Source organism: Oryzias latipes, chromosome 11 (assembly GCF_053564925.1).
Source record: "Oryzias latipes strain Hd-rR chromosome 11, Olatipes_Hd-rR_3.1".
Classification (NCBI taxonomy): domain Eukaryota; kingdom Metazoa; phylum Chordata; class Actinopteri; order Beloniformes; family Adrianichthyidae; genus Oryzias; species Oryzias latipes.
The window spans coordinates 23,746,051-23,771,388 of record NC_136247.1 but is presented as its reverse complement, the minus strand read 5'-3'; the positions used below and the strand labels follow the sequence as shown (position 1 = coordinate 23,771,388).

Here is a 25,338-nt window from a genome sequence, read left to right as displayed (position 1 = left end):
GCATTAAACTGGCTCCATCTAATGTTCCAGACAAACAAAATACATTAAGTCAACAAGGCGATGTTCTGTTGAGCCCGGCAGTCTACAGAACCTGAGAGTGCATCGGTGATGGTTACCAGGTAAACGCCGTGTCACACAGCCACTACGAACATATTACACATGGTTGAAAAATGGTCATACCTGAATATACGAGGAAGAAGTGATAAACGTTGAGGTCTTAATAATACATTTTTACAGATCTGCCAATAATGAACCACGTTAAAAACCACGGAAGAAATACGAATAAACCACGCAAAGAACATTAAAATCAATGTAGAAACATAAACCGTGGGGGATTATTGCGCTGTTTATGTGCAGTTTGTTAGTGATTCGCGTGTCACTTAAGTAATTATAATGTGAAATGTGCACCGTATGCGCGATATAAAAGTAATACATCTGTGGTACATGCTTGAAAAGTCCGTTAGACATACGTGGAACGGACATACGTGAAACTATACTGGGGGGGGGCAACAAGCTCCCTACTCCACCCCATTCTGATGCATCCACTTGTACACAAGTAGATCCATGTTTTCCTCATCTGAGCTGGAATAAACTGTACAGCTGGATAGCTCCGATACTGCTCGCCATTTTTGTTGAACCAGTAGTGTTACGTTTATGGTTATAAGGGGTGGTAAGCTAGCGGGAGAGAGTAAAAACAGATTTATGGGAAATGGGGGAGGGTTTAGTTTGCATCAACAGTACTGCCCAAAATTCAGGTGAATTTCTATAAAACTCCTGCCGCTCTGCAGAAACTATGTCCTGCAAAACGACACAGGATTTTTTGAAAATAGATCAAAAGGTGATTGGAGTGGGTCCTAAAAAGCATTTCGGCTTCACAGACTCTTCAGGAGAGACTCTGTAAAATCATATCAAATAAAAGTGAAGCAGCAGAAACTTTCGCCGCGATCACAGCAAAGCTGCATCAGCATGATGAGGCCACAAAAGGTGGCGTCTGTTAACGAGGTTTACACCAAAGGTACCTTCCAGTAATAACGTAATGGACAGGCAAAAAATGAAATTACAGCACAATAAATGAGTTATCAATACAGAGCCCTCAATAGGGTATCTGAAGGAGGATCAATATGCCACAGCCAGGCTGCAGTGTGGGCTCAGGGCTCAGGGCAAACCTATAGCTGAGGGAACAACTAAATCGATTATGTCACTGATGGTGATTGACGATCAATGCTGCCAGTGACGGTGATTTATGATCGATGTAGGCAGAACACACGACTAATAAAAGATGGGAGGGGTGGAGGCGACAGCTTTGTGAGGGGGGATTCCATAGTGTTCTGTTTACTGTAACTGATTGGGGATCAATGAAGGGTGGCACCGCGGCTGATTACGGATCGGGTGAGCCTGTGCGGCGGCCGTGTGTGAGAGGATTTGGTCAACTGCGTGGATGTGGAGGCCAGCTCGTCTGAGCTGAGATTGTAATTAAAGCTGTGCTGAAAAGAGCTTTCCACCGTCTGGTAGAGGCTGCAGGTGCAGGTCTTTGCTCTTTTCTGAAGCCAGAATATCATCTTTACTTCTACAAAAAAAAAAAAAAAAAACAGTTAAAAAAACCCCCAACTGTTTTCTTTATTTTCATTTTTACATTTTTAATTCTTTTTACTGTTTATTCATACGTCATCTAAACCCATTTAGTCCCTTTCAGGGTTTTATCTTTATAAAAAAAAATCTAAAAATGTTCTGTGATTTTAGAAAGAACAGCAGTTTATTAATAGGAAAAACGAATGACGGATGGCAAACGCCAAGATCTAAGTCCAGAGTTTGAGCCAACATGCAAAGCAGACCCCAGTCATCTGTCCTGTCAAAAAATGTGTATATTTCAGAACTTCAAACAGGGCATCAGACGTCTCACGGCTCATAATTCATTCATTACTTAGGTATTCTCTTTCTTCTTGAGCAGCAGTGGCGCTAATTTCAAGATGGTCTTCCAAAAAAAAGGAAAGTCTTTCCTTGTTTCCAGAGAATAAAGCAACAGTTTGACAAACAAAAATGCTAAAGTCATAGCGTAATTGGTAAATCTCTTAGGGATAAACACATAAAAAGGTTTTTTATGACTAAATAATTTCAGAATGATATGTATATTTTTATTTCCCGCCTATAATTTTCAGGTAAGATAGTCTTGGCCTAAATAAACTGGTATTTTCAATTAACCTTTTAGTTTTTAATGATCCTAACAGACAAGGAGAAAAAATCTAAACAAATAAAAATCAAACTGAGGCTTTAAGCAACGATTTTCCACCACTTTATGTGGTTTCAACCGAATCCGTTTTCATTGAAAAATAAACTGAATTCCGCTCTGGAAATGCTTTCGATTGCAACGATCTTCGACCTCGGAGATGGGAACGTTGGAGCAATAACCGGGCTGACCCGTTCACAGCAACTTTCCGAGTCTTTGCTTCAAATTTCAGACGTAATGAAAGGTTTTGTCTCTCTGGAGGTGCAGCTGCTGTGGGATAAATGTGTTTTTTTTTTGCTCATGTTCTGAACCCTCTGGGAAACACAGACATATGAAGAAATCAAGAAAAAACACAGTTGAAGTAAAGAAAGTTGACCTTAACGCAGCTTTAAGGACAGCACTGGGGTGTCTGAAAGAACTGTATATTGGGTCTAAATGTTAAACTGATGGCTCTTTTGGCATTGGTGATTTGATTTATAAAACAGGAAGAGATTAAAATACATTCTGGCCTCACTGTTAAAATAATAACCCAATTTTTTCAACGGATTCTTGTTCTGCAGTACATAAAACTCAGACTGACACTCAAAAACTTGCCTTCATAACAAATGAAGCATGGAGAGCCTGTGGAGTGTATTTATTTATTTATTTTAGGAATCCTTTTTTACTCTTTTACCTTATCGTTTTTAACTTTCACTCTCACGGTTTCAGGAAATGCTATTTCACTCAGCCTTGAAAGGATTGGTATGAAGGGCAAGTGACAATCAAGCTTCTATTCTATTCTCTCTCATTTCAAGCTTTAGTGATAACATTAAAGAATAATCTCTGTCTCTAGGAATTACTGAAGGCGAGTAAAGGAAACTCTTTTTGCGGTAGATCTGGTGGATTTATCAGAGATTGAGTTTTGGAACGTCTCTGATTCTCCCAAAACTTTCTGTCCAAAAATCCCCAACGGTCAAATGACCTAAACAGTAACGCTCTGCTGCCGAGGCAAACTCATCGCCATGCGTGTTCTCATCCGTCACCAACGGCAACGAGCCTGCCCGCCACCATGATGTGTAGTCTAATTTGGGGATCTGATGAGGCCAGTTCCTTATAGAATACGATGGGCGGTTATTTGGATCGTGTTGGAGAGGAGCGCCCGACTCTCATTCATTCACGGTCCCGGCAGGGGGCCCCCCCGCTGGATTCTCTGTTCTAATTTATAATGGCTGTGAGTCTGCAGGGACTTGAACGTGGTTTGTCCTTCCTTGCACATATTGAACCGCTCGTAAATTTACCTCGGAAAACTCTCTGAGACAACAGATAAATAGTTTATTCTTTATTTTGAAAGCCTTCGCTAACCATCGCAGCAGAAGCTTTTAGAATTCAATGACTTGAAGAAATGTTACAATTAATTCAGCGTAGAGAAGAAAAAAAAGTTTAGACAAACTCAAAGTTGCCCAACAGATGGTGAAGTGGCAGGAAGTCAGACTTTGGGGAGGAAGATGATGAAATGGGATGAAGAGAGCTCTCTCAGTATGGAACCGTTTATCAAAATTCATTACAACTGGTGAAAACCTTTAATGCCTTTGTTGCAAGAATGCAGAAAATATAAATCCAGACCGGGGGTTTTGAAGTGGGGAGTTCTCCCCCTGGGTGGTCGGACTCTCATCAGCATCAGCTGCACAGTGAGGGGGTCTTAAGAGATGAGAGCTGAAGAAACAACAAGCTCTAAACTCTTGCGTTTAGACTAGCAAAGATCCAGAAGAATCCTCCCGACATGGCACGGACCTGCTCTGCTGCACATGAATGAATGAGGAGCTGTGTGTTTCTCTACATTTGCGCCTTGCCTCGAACAGGAGAGCTTTCACACCATTACTGTGCGGTCCAGACCAGAGTGGGTTTCTACAGACGGTCAGCTGCGTTTGGACAAAAAGCTCCTCTTCGTTCTTTAAATATAAGCCTTTCGGTTCAATAGCAAGTGAACCATGATGGGGTTCATCGATGTAGAAGGGCAGGCCGACTTTCAGGGAAATGTAAGGCACGAAGCTCCGCATTAAAAGTACGAGACAAAGTCCACAGTGTGGACGGAAAATGTCTCACGGGCAGAATGAATGTATGAAGCTCAGAAGACCAAACATTTAAGCAGGCATGTGCGGTCAGGGGAGGCGGTACCTCCCCTGTCATCAGGGGATGTCAAATAATAATAAAATAAACGTGTCCACTAATCTGTGCAATAAATACAACCTATATGTATCATTCTAACCATTTTTATTCTTAAAATTGCTGAATTTGGGGTATTTCCTGTTTAATTACACCGTGTGCTGTGAGGTGAGGCAGCACTGAGCTCACATTAGATTCCGCAAACCATGCAAACTGGGTTGAGTGCGTGCCTTTAGCTTACTCAATGCATGCTAATAATGTAGCGCTGTCTTTAAATGTTCTTTTTTACATTTTAGACATGGATAGCTCGGTCGGCTGGGTGTAGGACCGAAGGAAACCAGGGTTCGCTTCCCAGGGGACACGATGAACTTCTTCCAGTGTAGATCCATAGACAAGACCCTTTGCGCTACAACTATTGCACTACCCAAAGTCTGGGTCCCCCTGTGCCGGTCCCCAGCCCAGATAAAATACAGGGTTGTATCAGGAAGGGCATCCGCGTAAAACTCTCTGTCATACAACCTGTGCGAAGCAGTGAAAGCTGATTCGCTGTGGCGACCCCGATATGCCAAAAGGTGAACAACAACAGACATTTTTATCAACACAATCCCTTTCTGATGTGACATTTGAAACACAATCAGTAGTAGGACAAATGTATTGGGTTTCTTATGTTTGTAAGCAGCCGCAGGGGACTGGCACTACACACAAGTTATTTCTCTTCTTGCCTGTCTCTTATTTTATGGTCTGTGGTCATTTAGGGCAATACTGCCTTCAAACGATCAGGTGTCCAACCTACGTCATCCAGGTGGATGGGCAGCTTAAAGGAGGTCCTGCAGAATAACACGGATACCACACAGCAATCTGTCCGGCATTTACCCTCCGTCTCATCCTGTGACACATAAGACAAGCTCCAGCAGGCCCCCCAACCCTGACATGCAGAAAACAGGGGGCTGGAAAACAAAATAAGAGTGTCTGTATAGATCAGGGACCATTCTGACGAATGGGGCCATTGCAGCTGAAACATTTAAGAGCTTACAGCCAGAAGACACAAGCCAGAGTTCACCGGGGGCACAGCGAATCAATATTAGCTCGACATAGAAATCTGATGTCTAATCCTTGATCTCCAAGGCCATTTGCTTTGCTGTCTGAAATTGGATAGGCATCTCCCTGAAACCCCTGGCTGTACAGAGCCCACCGCTCACTACCTAAATAAGACATCCAGAAAAATTGATCAGCGGCAAAATCACATCTCGGGCTGGAAGATAAATACGAACCGCTCAAGCTAATTCACAAATCTGTGTGTGTGTGTGTGTGCGAGGATAAGAAGGACTCTGCTGAAGACGTTACATCGCAGAAGCATTTCAGATATCTACAGCAAGGCTGCACGAACCAGTTCATTAAGTAAAGAAATGTTAACGAGCAGTATAAATAAAACTATAAAAGTGTAGGCAATTAAGCCTTTTGGTGTTTGATACTTTGATACAAGACTTGAGAGATGCAGAAAGTTCTGGACTTTTTAAAACATAGTTTATTAATATCCGACATACACTAGATTTTAATCACAAAAGTCCACCTTGCCCCCCCCCCCCTCTTATTCTACAGTCTTTTCTGTCATTTTATTTATGCTCAAATGTCTGCCTCATCAAACTCTATTCTGATGACAGAAACTACAGATCAAGAAAAAACATATTTCAGTTTTTTACAATTTAAGCCATGAGAACAGTTTGCAGTTAGCTAACAAAAGGCTAACTAATCGGTGATACCGTTAGCATTAGGGTCTGCATACAAACAGAAAATACTGTGAATACATTGTATTTCTCTTTAAACTGACATGTACTTTTGTTGATCAAATGCTTTTATTATCATAGTAAAAGATCAACTGATCCAAACATAAAATGGATTAAAGACATTTTATCAGAACTGCAGTTCTAATAAGTTTGCTACAAATACGGTACATGATGTTAGAGAATAAATATGTTTTTCTTGTTTGTTTGTTTTAAGTGGCCGAGGTGGTCGACCTCTGATCGAAAGATTGCAGGTTCAATTCCCGCCTTGCCCGCCCATGTGTCGAAGTGTCCTTGCCCCACTGTGCCTCTGGTGGAAGGTTGGCGCCAGTGTTCGGCAGTGGAGCCGCCACCAGTATGTGAATATGTGTGTGATACAAGAAAGCGTCATTTACTATTTAAGTGGATTGAAGATGTATTCAGTATTAAACGGTAGAGAGACAATTAGCTCCGGTGTTGACATTCTTTGAACTACTGCAACTCTTTAACCATTTATGCTGCTTAAACCAGCTGATTCTGCTGCTTCTGCTGCTCCTGATTCACTTTGATAGTTTTTTTGAAAAAGGGGTTTTAAAACAAAAACTTCATAAGTGGTCTGTTTTGCAAAATGAAATCAATAAAATCTCTGTGGTGCTTCATCTGTCATATAATAATCACTGCAGATATTTAGGAATTAGCATCACAAATGTAAATATTTCAGATACTTTCCGTTCTTGACATGGTCCGTCTCACACGTCTACTTTTTTTTTAAATGATTTTTTTTTTAAATTTTCTTTTACATTTTTTATTTTATTAATTTTTATTTTTTATTAATTTTTTTTAATTTTTTTTTTTTATTTGTTTTTTTTTTTTTTTTTTTTTTTACTTTTTTTATTATTATTATTTATTTTTTATTTTTTAAACTTGTCCTGTCCAACAGCTGGGCAAACAGAAGAGAGCTGAAGGCCTCTTGTGTATTGAATTTTCTGACAAACCAGAGGTATGTCTGAATAATCCCCTTTTGTAATCAAGGCCAAACTTTATTAATTTTAATCGTATTTGAAAATCTTTTGTGTTGGACCGGACCCCTCTCACACATCTAAATGAATTTATGAACACACCTTCTGAAACAAAAATATCCTGAAATTGATCAAAGTCAAGTCGATTTTTGGTTTATTAAAACTCTTTTGGGGACTTTTTAAAAACGTAACTGTTTTGTCTCCTGACCCCCGGCTGTGCCTCGGGGCAGATCAGAAAAGACAAACCAACCGTTCCTCCTGAGAGAAGCAGACTTTACTCCTGCAGAGACACTTACTGCTGTGAAGCAGGCGTGTCATGAAAAGTGAGATTTGTACTGTAGGGAGAGTATTTCCTCGACGCTTCTCTTCTCTAACTGTGGGCCGCCTGCGTTTTTTTCCCCCTCCTCATCCCTGAGTGTGTTGTTAGAGTGGCAGTTGTTGGACTCTCCGAGGCCTTTAAGCTGGCTGTTTTCCCCCTATTACTTGTGCCCGGTGGGGGTACAGACAGTTGTAGGGAGATGCAGTGCAGCACACCGGGATGGTCCCCAGACGCCGTGCATTCATAGTTTCCACCTGATGCACAGGATGAAGAGAACAGAGAGCTGGCAATTACCAGACTTCTCCCTGTATATACTGCGGTGCTCGCCAGCTTCACTCCGCTGTACTTCACTCTGAAGGCTGTCTCAGGGCCAAGATGGAGGTAATGAAAGCAACACACTCCTAATGGACTACTTGTGGTTGTGCAGATGTATGAGAGGAAGACAGAGAAAAGAACAAAGGATGGAAAAGGAGAAGGCAAAAAGCCTTTCTGTTGGCAGATAAGTGCACTTGACTTTTCTATTTTCGCTTCAAAAAGTGAGCATCCATGATTTCACAACTCTAAATCACTTCTAGACTGAGCAGAAGCTGTAGATTGCTGGAATTTCTTTTTCAAAATAAAGAATAACAAGCCACCAGGGGAGTTTTTAACTGCCCTTTACCTCAAAGTCCAGCTAGGGTTGGATAAGAATAAACAACGCAAAAAGCTCAGGCGACAAACTGGACACCTCCACAGCAAATTACTTGGAATAACCCGTGTCTCACTCCCGCTGTGTGATTTCTGTTGTGTACGTCCTGCAACCTGCTGACAGGCTATTGGACGAATGAATGGGCGTGCTCTACTGGAAGTCCGATGGCACTGCAGAAATAACTCTGCTGACCACGGTGACCTCTACTTGTTCCCACACACCAGATGAAGACTCCAGCTCTATTTTGGGGACTGCAGCTCCATTTATCCCACCGCCCTCTGTGTCCTAGGACAGCGATAGTGACGTTTGGGTGTAACTGATGCCTGCATCTTTTTTCTGCTTCCCTGACGCAAGCACCAGGACACCATTGCAGGCAGCCAAATGACCCGGCTGTCCCTTTATGTTTACATATATTTTTTTTTTACTGTGAAACCTTTTAAGGGTATGCTAGAGTGAAATTCCAAAATGACAGGAACTTTTTTTTTTCATTTGTTGGGACTGTATGGATTGATTGCCCTGAAAGGTGTAGGAGTATAAAAGGAGTCAGCCTTCTACATCGCATGCATACCACAGAGACCTTGCAGCGTGATTATCCTCCTCGCCAACTTAATCTTCATACTGGAGGACGGGCAGGCCAGCCAGGAGGCTATGAGCCCAGTGACCCCCCTCTATCTGCTCAAAGGCTGGATATTATTCCTTCCAAAGGAAAAACATTGCCTCAGGCCCTGCATTAGATTACGTTGACAGGAATCCACAGATTCTGTTAGATAACACAGACGTTTCATACCTCCAAAGTGGAATGCTTTGCTAGATTTGGGCGGAAAAGGCAGGCTTCTGTTTGTCGTTGAAAACCTGGATTTTAATGGAGATGAGTTGTATTAGTTTCCCATGACATTCAGCATCAGTCTTCAGCCCACAGAGATACAAACTGACCTGCTATGACAGTCCACCGCACTGACACTGGAGACTCATTTTGACTTTTCATCTTCAATTATAAGATGCACATGCGCCATGTTTGAGTGCTAATCAAGTCTGATCAAGCTGAGTCCCTCACCAAGGCTCAGATTTTGGAACTCCTGTTGCGCCGTGTCTTGGTGGACTGACGCACTGCAAGACCTCAGGTTTCAATTGAAACTCAATGCCTCTCACGAATCGCTTTACAGAAGGACTTGATTGATAAGTACCTGTATTTATTTTCTAAACTAAGTCACAGCTGCAACAGGAAGCATTGTCTTACACTCAGACAGGTGAGGTTTGCTACCATGTATACCAGGACAAGCCACACATCTGAGTTCCAGTTCAATGTGATCAAGCAAGAGACACTTGATGGATCTACACGGAAGAGTTCTTAAAAAGTTGTAACCAAGCCAGGGACGTTCGACCTCCATCCTGTGGACAATGCAGTCAACCCCGTCACTAATACAAGACGGACCGTGACCTTGACTAACCTGTGCTTACATGGCTCTGCTGGAGGGAAACAACCCGTTGAAGCATGTGCCCCAACGATTAGATTGGGGATTAGTCAGCCTCCACATGGCCAACTGGGAAATCTTCACCGCACTGCCGTCACCTTCAGGTTTGCTATTCTTGGTTCCACGTTTACTGGTGCTGCCCAAGTCTATTGTGGCAGTGGAGCTGAACATGACGCTCCTCATTCTTAATGCCTCATGTCAAACGAGCATTTTAAACATTCCAGCGCACCATTTCGAGGAGTTTAATTACCACTTCATTGAGCATCAGACTTGTGCCATAACGGTCAACTGTCCGTCAAAATGACAACTTGACAGAGTCGTATCAATGAAAAAGGCAGAAACGCACAAAGTAAAGAGCAAAACAGCCAGAAGTGGTCGTCCAGGTTGCACTAGGAGGGTCCACTGGTGTTCAGACATGCAGAGGAGCACGAGGGAGCCACGTGCAGGAAAACAAGTGATTTAGTGGAGTGGAGAGGATGGGAGTGCATGCAGGGAAAAAGGGAGGGATGAAAGGCAGGGCCGGCAGGAGGGAGAGCATAAAAGCAAGGACAACAAAATGTGCAAGGAGAGGTATGAGCAGGGTGGGAGGAGGAACGATAGAGGATCAACATAGCGAACAGCTGGGCCAGTGTCACGAAGGTCAAGCCCAGGAAGCGGTCGCAAAGCCAAAGTCATCCTTTCATCTCATCAGTTAGAGATGCAGCAGCCGGAACTGCGCTCAAATTTAACCTTCCAAAAGCACAGGTTGATCCAACTTTCATGCCTCTGTGTTCTGCACCACCTACAACTTTCTGCCCTCCTCCATCTGTTCTCTTTTACACTAAAGATATTCCAGTCACACTTCCTCAGTGGCATGTCGCTAGATTGCCTAGCTGGGTGTCTTTTTGTCATGGTAACTGTCCTTCAACATGTTTCTCTTCATATTAGACGTAGCTGAGTGGAGAGCAAAGTCGTTGCTTTTATGTTTGAACCTCTTAAGACAGCCCAGCTCTGCGTCTCTGTCTAAACAAACTTTAAAGCCAATCAAATGGCTCAGACCACGTCAGGAAATGGACTGCAGTGGCTGAATACTTTCCGTCTCGGTGACAGATCCGTACGGAGCGGCTCCCCCGGTCCTGCTGCAAACCTCATGAATGATACAGTTCAGCGGCAAAACAAACAAAGCGTGACAAATCCAGATGAATGTCTGCAGGAGAGATAAGGTTATAATGAGAAAGTGCATCGGGGGAAATTGATCCTTTTTCAAGAAGCTGTCTGATTTACTGGGGATCTCAGTAATAACTTCCTGTGTGTCCTTGCCTCTAATGAGAGGCGGTGAAATCGGGGGCTGTGGGTGGAGGGTTCAAGCGAAGAGGTCGCTTTCATTATGATGTAATATCCTGTTAAGTGCATTTGAAAGGGGCTGTATTGTGTCTGATATCTGCAGCAGAAAAGCTGCCATTTGTGACCACCAACAGAGGGAGACATTTTAAGGAAAAATGGGACAAATGGACTGTATATAAAAACTCACTGGTCGATGTATAACGTGTTTACATTTCTGGAATGGTGGCTGACATGTTCAATTTTCTTTTTTTTTTCCTTGTCTTTTTTATCTATTTATTTTTAGTTATTATTATCATTCTTTTTCTTTCGTTTTCTTCTCTTTGTAAGATTCAATTCGTTTGATGTCATGTTCAAGTGTCTTATATCTTGTTAACAAAAATGAAAAATAAAACTTAAGTTATAAAAAAAAACAGAGGGAGACATGTAGTTGGTTTGGAAGCTCTGACAATGGCGGTAAACGAATAATCTATAGCATTTGACCTTTTATTTGTGTCAAAAAAAGGAGGAAGGACACAGCTAAATACATAAATAATGGAGAAACATGACAACCTAAGCCACTGGCCTACTTGGCTAAATGTTAAATCTACACGCCATGGGGGACAGAAATGGGCTGCGACAGGCCAGTTATTAGCCAGGGGAATGTGGGAGGGATGGCAGACATTAACATAGATTACTCAAGTATGACTGACAGGTTCAGAAGAGCTTTTTGTGACTTAACAAGTGATTTGGGACGAGTCTTAATTCAGCGAGGGACGTTTTAATACCGTGGGCTGTCTCTGCCATCTTGGCACAGTTGTCTTGGCGAGGATGCCAGCAGGGAGGAAATCTTTTTTTTCCTGCTACGGCGCAGCCCCCCACCCCCCCACCACCTTTCATGGCTTCTGAACAAAATTCTGCAAAGAGGGAAATACTAGCAGCTCATGAGCTGAGAGCTGTCTTTTATGCTGCGGTGACATGTTCTTGTGGCATTTTTCACATGTAAAAGAAAAATTAAGACGATCAAGTCTCCTTGACTTGATGCATCCACTGTCAGACAAATAGATCCATGAACGTCTTTGTTTTCCTCGTCTGAGCTGGAATCTGGATCTAAACTATACAGGTGGATAGCTTTGATATTGTGCAACATTTTTGTTGCACCAATATTCTTAGCTTGAGGTTGTGAGGGGCTCTAAGCTAGCTGGAGAGAGTGTAAACAAAGGGATGACGGGAAATGAGCAGAGGCTTACTTCCACACCAACAGTCCCGCCAACAACTCAGAGGTGAATTTCTTATGAACTCCTGCTGCTCTGCAGAAACTATGTCCTAGAAAATGACACAGGTTGTTGGATTTTGGCTAAAAACAGCATAATTAAAAAAAACGCTGCCTTGAAAACAGATCAAAAGACGGACTAAGTTAAAGGTGAATTCTGTCTAAAATATAGCACCACAAAGGTGAATGTGCCGTGTTTGGGAAAACTAGAAGAATAAACCAAGCAGATCAAAACACATTCAGACGGAGAATTTCTCCCCCATGTGTGAGGGAAGTCCTGGTGTTGCTGTGAAATGACTTTTAGCGTGGGGCTAAATAAACTGAGTGAGAATTGACAGAAACATGCTGGTTTAAAACGTGATTGTAAAAACAGATAAAGTTAAATTGAGCGGTGCCAAAGTACTGTATAAAAACGTAGCAATTCTTGTACATATTGCATGTTTCCGCTGGGCTGCATCTCTCAGCGCCGCCACGGCTCCTTCCTGATGTGGTTTTTCATTATTTATCCAGCCTCTGTTGGAAATTATTGAAGCCAACTTTCAGCTTTCATGCCATTTTGGCCAGAGGACTTTGGAGCGAGCAACAACAGAGGTGAAAAAACAAACATCTTAGCCCAGATTGAACCTGTGTTTGCTTGGTTTTAACCCAACTTTTTAATCTTCGCTGCCTTTTTCAAGGCTCAGCACTATTAAGTCCCTTGAAAAACACATCAAGCTGTTTGTTTAGCTGCCAAAAAACTGTTCAAAATGAAGTTTTAGGTAAAGATCAGCCCAGTGCATTCTTCAAGCTTTTCAATTTCCCCTCCTTAAATACGTTGTTTGCATTCGAGATTACTTACCTGCAAAAACCAAACAATGGCTAATGTATGTAGTTCAAATTACATTTACCATACGGTGTCATCTCTAAGCTGTTTAATGCATTGTGGGGCTTTAATCAGTGAAGCTCAGCAGAGCCGCTGGATTAAATCACATTTTATCTGCACTCCCGCCGACTTTCCTTGTACACCGGGTTCCAGAGTAAACCATAATACATCCCTGCTGGCCTCACTTCAGGTGCAGTTTATTGGTGGAGTAACATTTCACAAATTCCATCTATTTTGTCAATTGCATAAATCCACATTCAGTAAAACAATGATTACTCTTTGATCTTCTCACGTTAGGCTTTTATGGAAGATTTCTGCAGGTAAACGGTTATATATCTATACACATTTCTGGGTAGCTAGATGTGTGGTTGAGGAGGTCTTATTTGTGTGCGCATGCATGTGTGCTCATAGCCAACAAAAGCGACAGGGAGAGAGTCTCTGCCGCATGGCGCAGAATGGCTAAACAGCCGTGGAGCTCCATCGGGGCTATCGATCAAGTCCCGCTCTCTGAATCCCAATCAGTGGTGGGCCGAGCCGAGCAGCTGAAGCAGGCCTCTGTGGCAGGCTTGTTGGACAACTGCTACACACATCTCATATCAACCAGGTATTACCAAACAAACCTGACCTGGATAGATTATTAGGAGCATCGATGGGTGCATATTTCTGCAGAATCTGCTAACAGGAGTCGAGGATTGCTAGGCCATGCCCCAAATGGGTAAGTTTGGAAAGGTGCTTTGTTCCTAATGGACGAGTATTTAAAAGATAAATTAAATCTGCGCGATACACCTCTGCCTCTGCCCCCCGTCTGAGCTGAATGTGACAAAATACTTTTTTTCAAAATGGGGGCTTTTTTGTTTCATCTCCATAGCAACCATTTTATTTTTTGGTCACCTGGAGGTAACAACTTTTTAGAAGAATTGGAAAAAGTACATTTTTGGATTTTCTTGGCAATAGAGATTTTTTTTTGTTAACCACGCCCACATTCCTAAAATGTTCATGTGGTAGGTCATATTGTTTCGTTCAGTTTTATCCAACGATTCATGTATTCAACTTTCACAATATTTTGGTAAATGTTTTTTTTCCAATTTATTGAATTAGAAAATCTTCTTTGCACGACCTGGAAAAGTTGCTAGTCCTATTCCTCTTTTGTTTTCCCACATTGGAAGCCTGAACAGGAAGACCGTGAAAAAGGTGCTTGACCCTCTCCTGATTTCTTATTTGTTTGCCACATCCACAAATTTATGTATATGTCGGACAAAAATAACACAAATAAACGCAAAATGCTGCGAAAAATAAATATATTTAAGTGGGAAAAAAGTCCAAATGAAGACTAGTAAAAAATGTCTCTCAAACTCCTCAAAGCATTGAATAACTCTGGTTTCTCGTGTTTTTAGGAATCCCACTTCAGTCTCTTTGGCCCCACCCACGCCTGACTGCTGCCACACCTGTTCTCGATTAGGAAATCCTTTTAGCGGACCGTCCTGACAAAGCCAAGAAAACCAAAAGATCTTCGAAAACTAGACATCCTGCTGCGATGCAAAGAAACTCAGACGGATGCTGTTCGAATGCACGTCTCACTTCCCTCCGTTAAGGTCAAAGTTCATGACTCTGTTTTACGTGAGAAATGAAACCACTGCTGAGTAAAAGACACCAGAAAAATTCGGGTTTGCCAGAAAACACTGTCGATTTGTCCCAGACTTTTAGGAAAACACTGTGGATTGACAAGACAAACGTATAATTTTTTGAGGGGGTTTGGGTCGAAATACAAATGACATCAAACTGTCATGGCGATGGTCAGTAATAGTGGTTACAGCGTGATGGTCTTGTGAGAACGGAACCATCAATTCTGTACTTTATCTATATGTCGAGCTGAAGCAGAAGCAAGTCCAGCTCTGAAAAGGAACAGAATGAGGGGTGTGGAGTGGCCCGCTCAAAGCCTGGCAGAGATGCTGTCATGTGACCCTAAAGACCCTTTAATGTGGCTGAAGAACAACAGAGCTGCAAAATATGAAAGGACCGAACTTCCTCTTCAGAGGACAATAGATGTTATTGGTCCTTTGTGGCTGTGAAGATTTTATTGCTGCTAGTGGTGGCCTAACCGGTGCTTATGCCTCAGTCCCAACTGCCCTTTCTGGTGGATACGGGCTGTCGGCCGGTAAAGAAATGGTCAAACCTGTACGGGGAACGCAGTGGCCCGTGCAAAATATCATGATCATAGATCGCTCAGTGAACCCGCAGAAAAAAAATGTTCAGGTACATTTTTTCTACGGGTATCCTGCAGGCGACAGGTTGTAATGAAGCTTTATACAACACTTAAGGGTGAGTAAGGGGGAAGTAGGTGAGACGCAGGCGTGTCATACAGGTTTTTTTTTTATTTTTAAATCCTGTGGACTGCACATGGAGGCTGTTAGTGCTGTTCACGTGATACGGGCGCGCTCCTTGCTGCAGTCTGACTGTTAGAAATGAGGAAATTAGACAATCTTAGTGTTGTTTGTGTGGACATCCTATGGCCGTCCTATGTACACTCACGAATCACGTGCACACCCTGTGTGTGCAGCATTGCCGCGTGGTCACTACTCGGTCGTATGAGTTAATACACACCCACACTCTCTTTAAGATGCAGCCACTCCTCTCTACGACCATTCCGGGCCCAGACAACCCAAAACACCTTTGGATCGACCCCGTATCAGTGCATGTGCCTGAAGCTACATTCAAACCACCCTCCGCCATGTGTGTTCAAGCAACCACTCTTAATAAAAACTCTACATAAACGCGTGTTTCGGGCTTCAAAACTCTTGGGTATACATAAAGCACACACATTTTTAAGAGAGTTTTTAGACTCTACGTACCAAACGTGTGGCCATTGAACACACGTTAACAGTTAAACGGGGTCGAAAATTGACCAAACAGGGACTCAGATTTAGTAGTGATGTATTAATTAATTAAAGGACGTGCTAACTGTTTAAATATTGTCAATGAAGGAGAAATTAATAATTGCAGTTTGTGCCCAGACGGAATTCTAGGACTCTAAGTCCTTCATACATCAGAATAGAGCAGTGAAAGAAAGACTCTTCCAGCTGTAGGTGGTGGACTTGGACTAATAAACAGTTGAACACATTTTTGAATGCAACAGACACGTCTGCAGGCTTGGAGCCTGGACATTTCTACTTAGAGCCTTATAGGCTTGGAATTTTTCATTGTACATACATTTTAATTTAAAAATGACCTTTTTTGTTTACTTGTGTTATCTTTGTCTGACATTTAAATTGATTTCATGTTCTTGAAAACAAGGAATTCATCTGACCGAGGGCCATCACTTTGTCCTCCAAAAAGTGGGGAGGACTTTCTTATAGCATCATACAGATGCTGAGATTCCACGTAGGTCAAAGGTGGTGACGCATGACCATCTTTGCAGTAATGTGGTCTGTGTTTATGTCAGCGCTTGCACAGCTTAGTAGTCATGACTGTGACACAAGTGCACAAAAAAAAAAAAGCACACACGGGCGTCACGCTGTGCTGTGTGTGGCAGGAGCCCCCCAGGGTGCACCGCTGAGCTGTCAGAGCAGGATGGATGTACAAGCCGGCTTGCATTGCAAAGGGCTCTGGGGAAATCCCACCAACGTGACACCTACACACACTGACACAGAAAAAGCCTTTCGGCATCCAGCAAGTAGCTTTGGCTGCCTGAAACAGCGAATATTAGAATATCTAGGCATTAATCTGAACACAGGAATAAATATAAATATAAACACACACCTGCAAACATAAAAAACTGTCATTTGCTGCAGCTGCGAGGAGCTCAAACAAACTTTTTTGCAAAATCCTCTTTTTGTTCCAACAAAAAAACTGATTTGAAGACCTTAAAAAAGTGTCACAGAGAAAACAAACTAAACAAACCTTTTAAATGTTAGCATTTTTAATTCAACGGAGGGATTTCCTCCATCAGGGTGGTACATCACCATGCTTGGCACAAGCCTGAACAATCCATTAACAATAATAAATCCCAAGCAGCAGGAAGATAGCCCTTTAAAGTTGAAGGCCAGCCTGATATTAGAGCTTTAAAGGTTTCCTATTACACCTAAACTTCAATATAACTGCTCACCTTGCATTTAATAGCTGAAGGCTATGCAGTGGCTGAGCACATATGGGCATTCTAAATCCACTCTTTCTGAGAAATTACTGAATAGTGGGGAGCGATTTATGACTGTTCCAGAGCTGCTGGTGGGAGTGTTTCTAATAAAATTGCCAAAGGGGTGACAGGGGTCTCCCGGTATCATCCGGACGGCCTGCTTGTCTCCCAGGATGCGCAGAGGAGTTCAAGTCCTGCAACGTCTGGCCTCAGAAGTGCATTAAAGCATATGCTATTTTCCCAGACACCGTGTTTTTTAGATTTTGTTTTCATTCATTTGATTGCTTTTATTTAACCTCATTCTGGCTGTTATCTACTACAGTTTCAGGGCCAGTTTACAAAAAAAACCCAATTCTTTAAGAACGACTTTTAAGTCGTAAATTTACGAGAAAGAAAGTCATAACTGTTAAATTACAAGATTTTAATTTGTAAATTTATGAGAAAAATCTCGTAGATTTACGAGTTTTATTCTGGTAAATCTACAAGATAAAAATTCGTAAATTTACGAGTTTTAATCTCAGATAATCTCAGAATTATATCATGTAACTGCACAGAAAAAGAGCTGATTCGATGCCCCCAATGCTCCACTTTCTGAGTTTTAACGCTCCAAGCAGACATTTGAAGATCTCATTGCAAACACAGGCTAGATTACCAACTTTTTTTTATCATCCTACTGCCTTTAACCCACTTTTCCCTGCCCGTTTTCTCCTTGGCTGCGCTTTTACGGGGTGACTTCAGAAAGGAGAAAACAGGAAGGAGAGAAGACGCAACAGAGAACAGCAGCAGAATAGGAACGAGCCAAGAGTGCAAGCTCTTAAGTAGATTGCAAAGAACAGCACCGAGGCATGAGAGTGAATATTAAAAGGGCTTTCTCCTGATCGAGAACTTCCAGCCTACAGCTAAAAAACCACCAGGGAGGGGAAAAATAGACAAAGTAATGCAGAAGATGAGTCCCAAGAAATAATCAGATATTCAGCCAAAGCAATGTCAATCACATTCAGATGTCAAACATAACAATTTACACCATGAATCTGGCACTTTAGCAGATTTGAAAAGAGAAATTACCATAACTGAATTAGAGAAGAGGCATCTTCTTGGTAAAGAGATGATTTTTTCCAATAAAGGAATGAATGGTGTCAGGCAGGAGTATTGAAAAGTGAAAGGAGGCAGGACTCACCTGGAATGCCTGGTGGGGTTTTCAGGTATTTTCCATTGAAATGTTGTATCACAACTTCACACTTCTCTGTAGACTCCATCCTGAAAGAAAAGGAGCACAGTCCGCTTTGAAATACCTTCATCATCAGACATGGAGCAACCTTTGAACTGATAGAGTGACAATTTTGACCTGTAAATTAAATATCACTCGAAGAAAGTGAGTGAACTCGGACTGACATTTGGATAACTGGTTGGGTGGTTGCTAAGCTGTGGGTGTGTGTGGGGGGGTGAATGGGTGGATAGATAAATGTTTAATGTGGAAGTGGGTATCTAAAAATGGATGAGCAAAAGACATGAAAAATTGTTGGGTGAGTGAATGGATGAATTGATGGGTGGATGAGTGGTTGTTTAGGTGCTAGAAAGGGTGGAAAGGCGGAAGGATCGGTCAGGGGTGGGTGGTTTTGTAAATGGATGGGTGGGTGGATTAATTCTTGGATGGGTGCCTGGATGGATGGTAGGATGGAAGATGGATGGGTTTATAAGAGGATGGATTTGCATATCAATCCATATGGTTGGTTGGATAGATGGGTTTATTGGTAGATTGATTAGTACATAGATGCATAGGTAGATGACGGTTGGAAAGATGCTTGGATGGATGGATGAATGGTTGGATGGGTCAAGTGGTGGGTGGCTTTGTAGATAGATGGATGGGTGGATGAATCATTGGATAGATGCTTGGTTGGATGGATGGATGGTTGAACAGATGGGTTTATAGGTAAATGGATTTGTGTATAGATGCATAGGTAGATGAAAGGTGGGGAAGATGGTTGGATGGATGGTTGGATGGTTTCAGTGGTAAGTGGTTTTGTAGATAGATGGGTAGATGGATAGATGGATGAATGGGTTGAGTGGTGGGTGCCTTTGTAGATAAATGGATGGGTGGGTTGTTGGTTGGTGCTTGGATGAACGGGTGGATGAATGAATGAACTGTTGAGTTCATTGCTTGGTGGATTGGTAGATGGATGGTTAAGTAGGCCTATGGCTGGATGTGTGCTGTATGTAGGGATGGATGAATTGGTATGGGGGGCTGGATGAATGGTTGGTTAGGTGTTTGGATGGATAATGCTTCCTTTTTCCCTGAGCAGCAACTCTGTCTGCATGTCTTTGGTAAAATTTGGAGCTTTGGGGAAAAGCGCAGTTATGCAGGACTGTATGCGCAAACTAGAAAAGACCAAAGATCAATGTAGAGGTTTAGGGGAAGACTTTCTTCAGTATAAGGCTGCACAGATGTTGAGATTTACTGTGAGACAGGGGGAACATGCAGGAACCCGGCATACGTGGTTCCACTCCCTCTGCCGCCGGATCAAAGACTGTGATCAGGCTGAGCAGCTGGCCGGTGGCGTGGGGGGAGAGGGGGGCTCTGATCTTTTACATCACAAGCCCGTAGACCCTCATGTCAGACAAAGATTACATCAGAACCCACAAAGCTTTTCAGTGCTCTAACTGCACAGATGTGCAGCTCGTGCACACACAAACAAACTCGTATCCTGCTTGTAAAAAGGTAAAAAAAAATGTGATAAACGGCAGATGTTGGGTTCTCTTTAGAGGAACCTCTGGTGTTCTAAATAAAAGATGAACCATCGTTTCCCATTTTGGACAAGATTCTTTGATCTTTAACCAGTAGTTTCTAAATAAAATGAACATGATTCAGGGACCCAGTGCTATATTTAAACCAACTTCTATTACCAATGTCATTTATCATCAACTTGTTTAGAAAGGAAGATATTTAAGGATAATATCCTGCAGTTAAAATAAAGGGTGATTTTAGGATCATTATCTAGATGTTCAGACACTTTTTCCTCCCTCCTTACATATTTTTAGGTATTTTATAAATCATATTGGTCTTTGGCTGAGTCGTTTTTTTTTCCTGTAGACGTTTCCTGTGTTGCTTCCGTGAGACACGAGCCAAAGACATGAATGATTTACTCCAATGACAAAGGAGAAAATGGTTGCTTTTAGGACAGACTTTCCCTCGGGTAACTCTTTCACGTAACATAACACTCCGGAGACGTCTTCATCATCCAGGATTTTCCACAGTCCAGCAGTTCTTGACAGATTTGAAATATTCTCATTGAATAAATAAAATCAACCTCATATTTGTAGTCATAGCTATCTCCCCAAAAGTGACCAACCATGTGCCAATGTTTTGACCAAAAATGCAATGGGTTTGTACAAAGGTGGTTAAAATCAAGACACAGAAAAAGCCTAAATTGTTTGAAACTTGTGGAATTAATTTCATTTTATGAGGACTTCATCTTCTATGTTCTTCACAGAAACAAATCTTGAACAATACCATCTCTAACTGCCTCCTCAACCAAAGAGAAGCGCCTAGCTCAACTCCAACTGACATCTCTACAAAGCTAGAGAAACCCAGATGATATCATTACATTGTTCACCTGTACATTTGTATTCAGTGCTCTTTATAATTCCAGTTGGCCTCTCCATGTAAATAACTTTTGCCAATAAGCACCAAATCCACCCCTTTAAAATAGATAGACTCCAAAATTACATTTGCCACGATACAAACGCAGCCGAGAACAACTTTCAAATAAATTTATTGAACCCAAGTCATGGAAAATACATTTATGTCTGATAAATAACCCAATCTCTTTATCAACTTGCAAAAATAAATGGAAAAACTTGTATCTAAATACTTACTGTGATATTGTCACAGCACCACACGGTTCCTTAGTGCGGCTGTGTCTACAGCTCACCGCTTCCCCAGGGGATTGGGTCCAATTTAAAGACCACATTTTACACAACTAGGTGCGCGACAGCCAATAGCCCTTAAACTTTTTTAAATGCTGAAAGAAGCATCGAAATAAAACACTGTTTTACATTTGTAATGTCTTTCCACTCTGCTGTTCTCATTTGCCACCATTCCAAAGTCTTCTGCCCCTCCATGTAAAAGAATTTAGCTCCTCCTATGGGTAAACTAATGGAAACCATATCGATATGTGTCATTCCAACTAAATGACACAAGTAGCACTGCTAATATAACTAATATTAACAGAAGTTAATGGTAGTTTTAGTTTTATGGTTCCTTAATGGACTCTAAAACATTCCACAGTGAAAGACAGCGCATTCCTCTGGCTCATGTACCAGAAAATCCCCAGGACTCATGACGATGGCGATGTAGGCCAATGCCGGAAAAACATTTGTGCTGCTGCACAGTCACACAAATTGAATGTTCGGTTTGTTTCGTTAATGTTGTTTGTTTTCAAAGGTCAAGTAGCCAGTAGCAACAAATCTACTTCAGTCAAACCATGAAAATAGGAATGTTGTGCCTTAGAAACATTAGCGTTGATCCGTCACACCTGAGCTGTGTTGAGATCTTCTTTTGGTTTCTAAATGCTAAAATGTCTTGTAAGTATTCAATCTCATGCAAAATAATTGTGAGTATTTTGTGTTGTTGCAGTCTTGTCAAAATGAAACATTTAGAAATGCATGGTTTTCCAAGTTTGGTGCAAGACTTTCCTTTAGTGAGAGAAACTGTTTGATCTTTTAGGGGCTTACTTTTGGAAAATAAGACATTTAATTTTTGTTAATTTAGCTCTAAATGAACAATTTGCAAGACTTTTTATTTGTTGTGTTATATGTTAAGCATTAAATGGCATCTCAACCATTTGGTAGGAGGACCAGGTTTTAAAATCTAAAACGTTGGTTAAAAAAATAACAAGATTGTGATTACTTCTCACCTATAGCAATTACAAATGCATGAAAAAAGGTTGTGTTGCTTCTTTCTTGTTTGAATGAACACACTAATGCTCACTTAAAGGCATGGATTCCTGAAAATGCTCCCCTCTGAGGGTTAGAGGAATTCTCTCGTTGCTTTCTTATCCCACATGTGGGAATCAATACCTTCCATTATTTACTGTATTTACTGGCTGGATATAGCAGTTCTCTGGAGGCAGGCGGAGGGGGCGGTGGAGGCCGGCTTGACCTGCATGCTGGCCAAAGTCAACATGAAGTCAGTCAGCATTCTGAATGCTGGTCAGCTCGGACACCCCCCAGCTGACACCGGAGGTATTTGGGTGGTGGATGTGCGACCCAAAGGTCAGACCAGTTCAAACACACCTTCAGTTCTGGGTCAGCGTTTTCTAATACTGACACTTAAAACGATCTTCATCTCGAAAACAGAAAACAAAAAAAACAACAACAAATTTTTGAAAATGAAAAGTAAAAGTAAAAAAACAGGCCTACGCCTGGACTCCTACATAGAACTCCAACTCAAGATAAATTAAAGATACAGAATAAAGGATGTTTTTCTTTTGCTAAAAGTGAAAAAAATCTGTCAGTGGGACAAATAAAATTTGCCTTTTGATAAATTGTAATTTCCTGCCCTTTTAGGACTGAAATGAGTTTTAAAACACTCGTTGGTAGGTATTTTGCTTTGGTAATTTGAAAGGTAATGTCTTAAAATAAACATACAAAATGCCAAAAATGTTTTATATTGTTAAAGTACTTTATTGTACAAATATTTCCTATTTTAAGAGCCACAACAGTCCATATTTTTAGACCATAATCTCCAATTAAGACTAAAATTACAAATTTTTAAATTATTTGTCTGAAAAATTATGAAACAAATAAAGCTTTCCCCTTTCCCTAAAGGTCGTGTCACACAGCCACTACATACATTTTACGCATATTGCATGGAGGAAAAATGGTCACACATGAATATATGTGGAAAAAGTGAGAAAAGTTGTGGTCTTTAGGAGAGATTTTCACAGATGTATCATGTACGCAGCTCATTAAAAACATTTTCTTTTTCCGAGGGGGGGCCTGGCAAAAAATACTTGAGAAGCACGGCCTTTAATCAAGTGTAATCAGATATTTTAACTAGACCAAAGTGATATTTTGTGTTTTGTAGTGTGGACGTAATTATATATTCAGTAAAATCCTTTCAGGTAAACACAAAAAACTGAAACTTGACTAATTGCTAAGCCATTATGATAACATGATTCAACATTGTACAAAGTTCCCAGCATTCCAAAGTTGGATGCTCTTTTTTGCCTGAATTCCTCATATCATCCCATCAGCCTCTCACCCCTCTTCTATCACTAGCCCATCCTTCTTGTTTTTTTTAAAAAAGCCCAGCTCTTTATCGCTCCCTCTGTCTCATCTATCTTACTCCCAGCCCATCTACAGGCTTTCTTTTTGACATCTCTCTCATTCTTCCCTGTCTTTCAACCTTGGTTATTTCCTCCATCTTTCACCATGACCCCCACTCTTTTCCTCACATTCCATGGCCTTATTTCCTTCCCTTCCTGTCCATTCCTTTCTTTACGCATCACTCACAATCCCCCTAAACATCTTCCTTTCTTTTCCTCACAGCTCTTTCTTTGAAAAACCTGTCTTTCCCATTTGCCTCCCATCCAACGAGCTCCTATTTACAGTGAATGATTTTTAGGTACTTATCTAATAGGGATCGGAACTTTCAGATACTAGAGGACATACAGTATATGCATTTAATAATAAAAAAGTCCATCTTAGGAAGAGGTTGACAAATGCGTCTGTAACTGTAAAAGAGTTTCCACAATAAAATAGCCTGGTCACACGTGCAAAAGTTGTTGTGCTGGAGCCATTTACTGAAAATCTTTCGCTCAAAAGATTTAGTATTCAGGAGACAGAACTTCTATGGTCCATTAAGAAGATGTGGTGCAGACTGTCTGGGCACCTTTTTCTGTTTAATCTACTGCATTAAACACATAAAAGTGTAAATAAGTGGAAAGGGTTACGTAAAAATACTTTGTCTTTAGAGAATGCAGTCCCATCTAACCAACTGTGGGACACAGAGGAAACACAACAGGCAGTTGGACATGCCTGTACTAGAGTGTGGCGTACATGCACCAAGCAACAGCATTACCTGGATGTCTTTAAGTGCAGGCAGCTTCCATTAGCCTTATGATACACTTAGCACACGCAATGGTACGTTCCAGTTTCATGACGTCCCAGGATAACCCCAAAACCCTCCCTTATGGGTGCATGTGACAAAGGCTTAAGGTCAACACCACATATGGTGATTGCTGGTTTCACTCAACAACTGAGTGGATGTGGAACCAATAAATTCAGTACCGGACCTCAAAGTTTACTAAACTTTCAGATGGCTGGATGGATGGATAGACGGATAGACGGATAGACGGATAGACGGATAGATGGATAGATGGATAGATGGATAGATGGATAGATGGGTAGATGGATAGATGGATAGATGGATAGATAGATAGATAGATAGATAGATAGATAGATGGATAGATAGAATCTAGCTTTTAATCAGGCTCAGGGTTCATCTATATCGATCTGAAACTCATATAGTAAGTCCATTTTTTACACAATTAAAACAAAATGAGGAAATCCAAAGTTATTTTGAAATGTAATTATGTTTTTAAAGTGCTAGTAGATCATAATGTCTCTTGCCACATCTTCCAGATTGGCTCGGAGGACCGTCTGCACTCAGCTCCAGGATGTGCTTGAGCTCATCTGTGTTAGCTAGCGCTGCAGAGGCATGCATAATTACATGCCTTCTCTCCCCCCCACTGGCTGAAGGCATAGGGGGCTTCCTCCTCTATGCCAGCCTGCATCCTTGGTGAATGTAGAGTGTTCCCCCGCCCCTCTCTCCAAGCAACTCGCCATTCAGCTCCACTGCCTCATCTGTTGAGGTGTGCTGACTGATTAAACCCCACCGGTGGGGACGCTTCCCCAACACAGGTCATTATGAAGCTTTCCCTCTAAGCACCACTTGGATGACAATTGTCGCCAAGGACCAAAAAGGTGAATTGGATGACCAGCTGAGCCTGGGCCAAGCTGGAATTAAGGGGCTTCACACCTCAGCAGCAGGGCAGCTACACCTGCTGTGCTGTTGCCTCAAATGCAATTCTCAAATAGAAACCAGTTAGACTACAAGGCCAGTTCAATACTTTAAATATAGATATTTTT

At 41.7% G+C, this 25,338-nt stretch overlaps 1 protein-coding gene across 5 annotated transcripts in view; it reads right to left on the bottom strand.

The window, feature by feature from the left end:
* rbms3 (RNA binding motif, single stranded interacting protein) overlaps positions 1-25,338 on the bottom strand; it is a 365,348-nt gene that overhangs the window by 62,323 nt on the left and 277,687 nt on the right. For all 5 annotated transcript variants that reach the window (XM_011480740.4, XM_011480741.4, XM_023959618.2 and 2 more), the window contains one exon: positions 18,365-18,444. In XM_011480740.4, the coding sequence (XP_011479042.1) occupies positions 18,365-18,444 (80 nt within the window). The remainder of the gene's footprint in view (positions 1-18,364; positions 18,445-25,338) is intronic.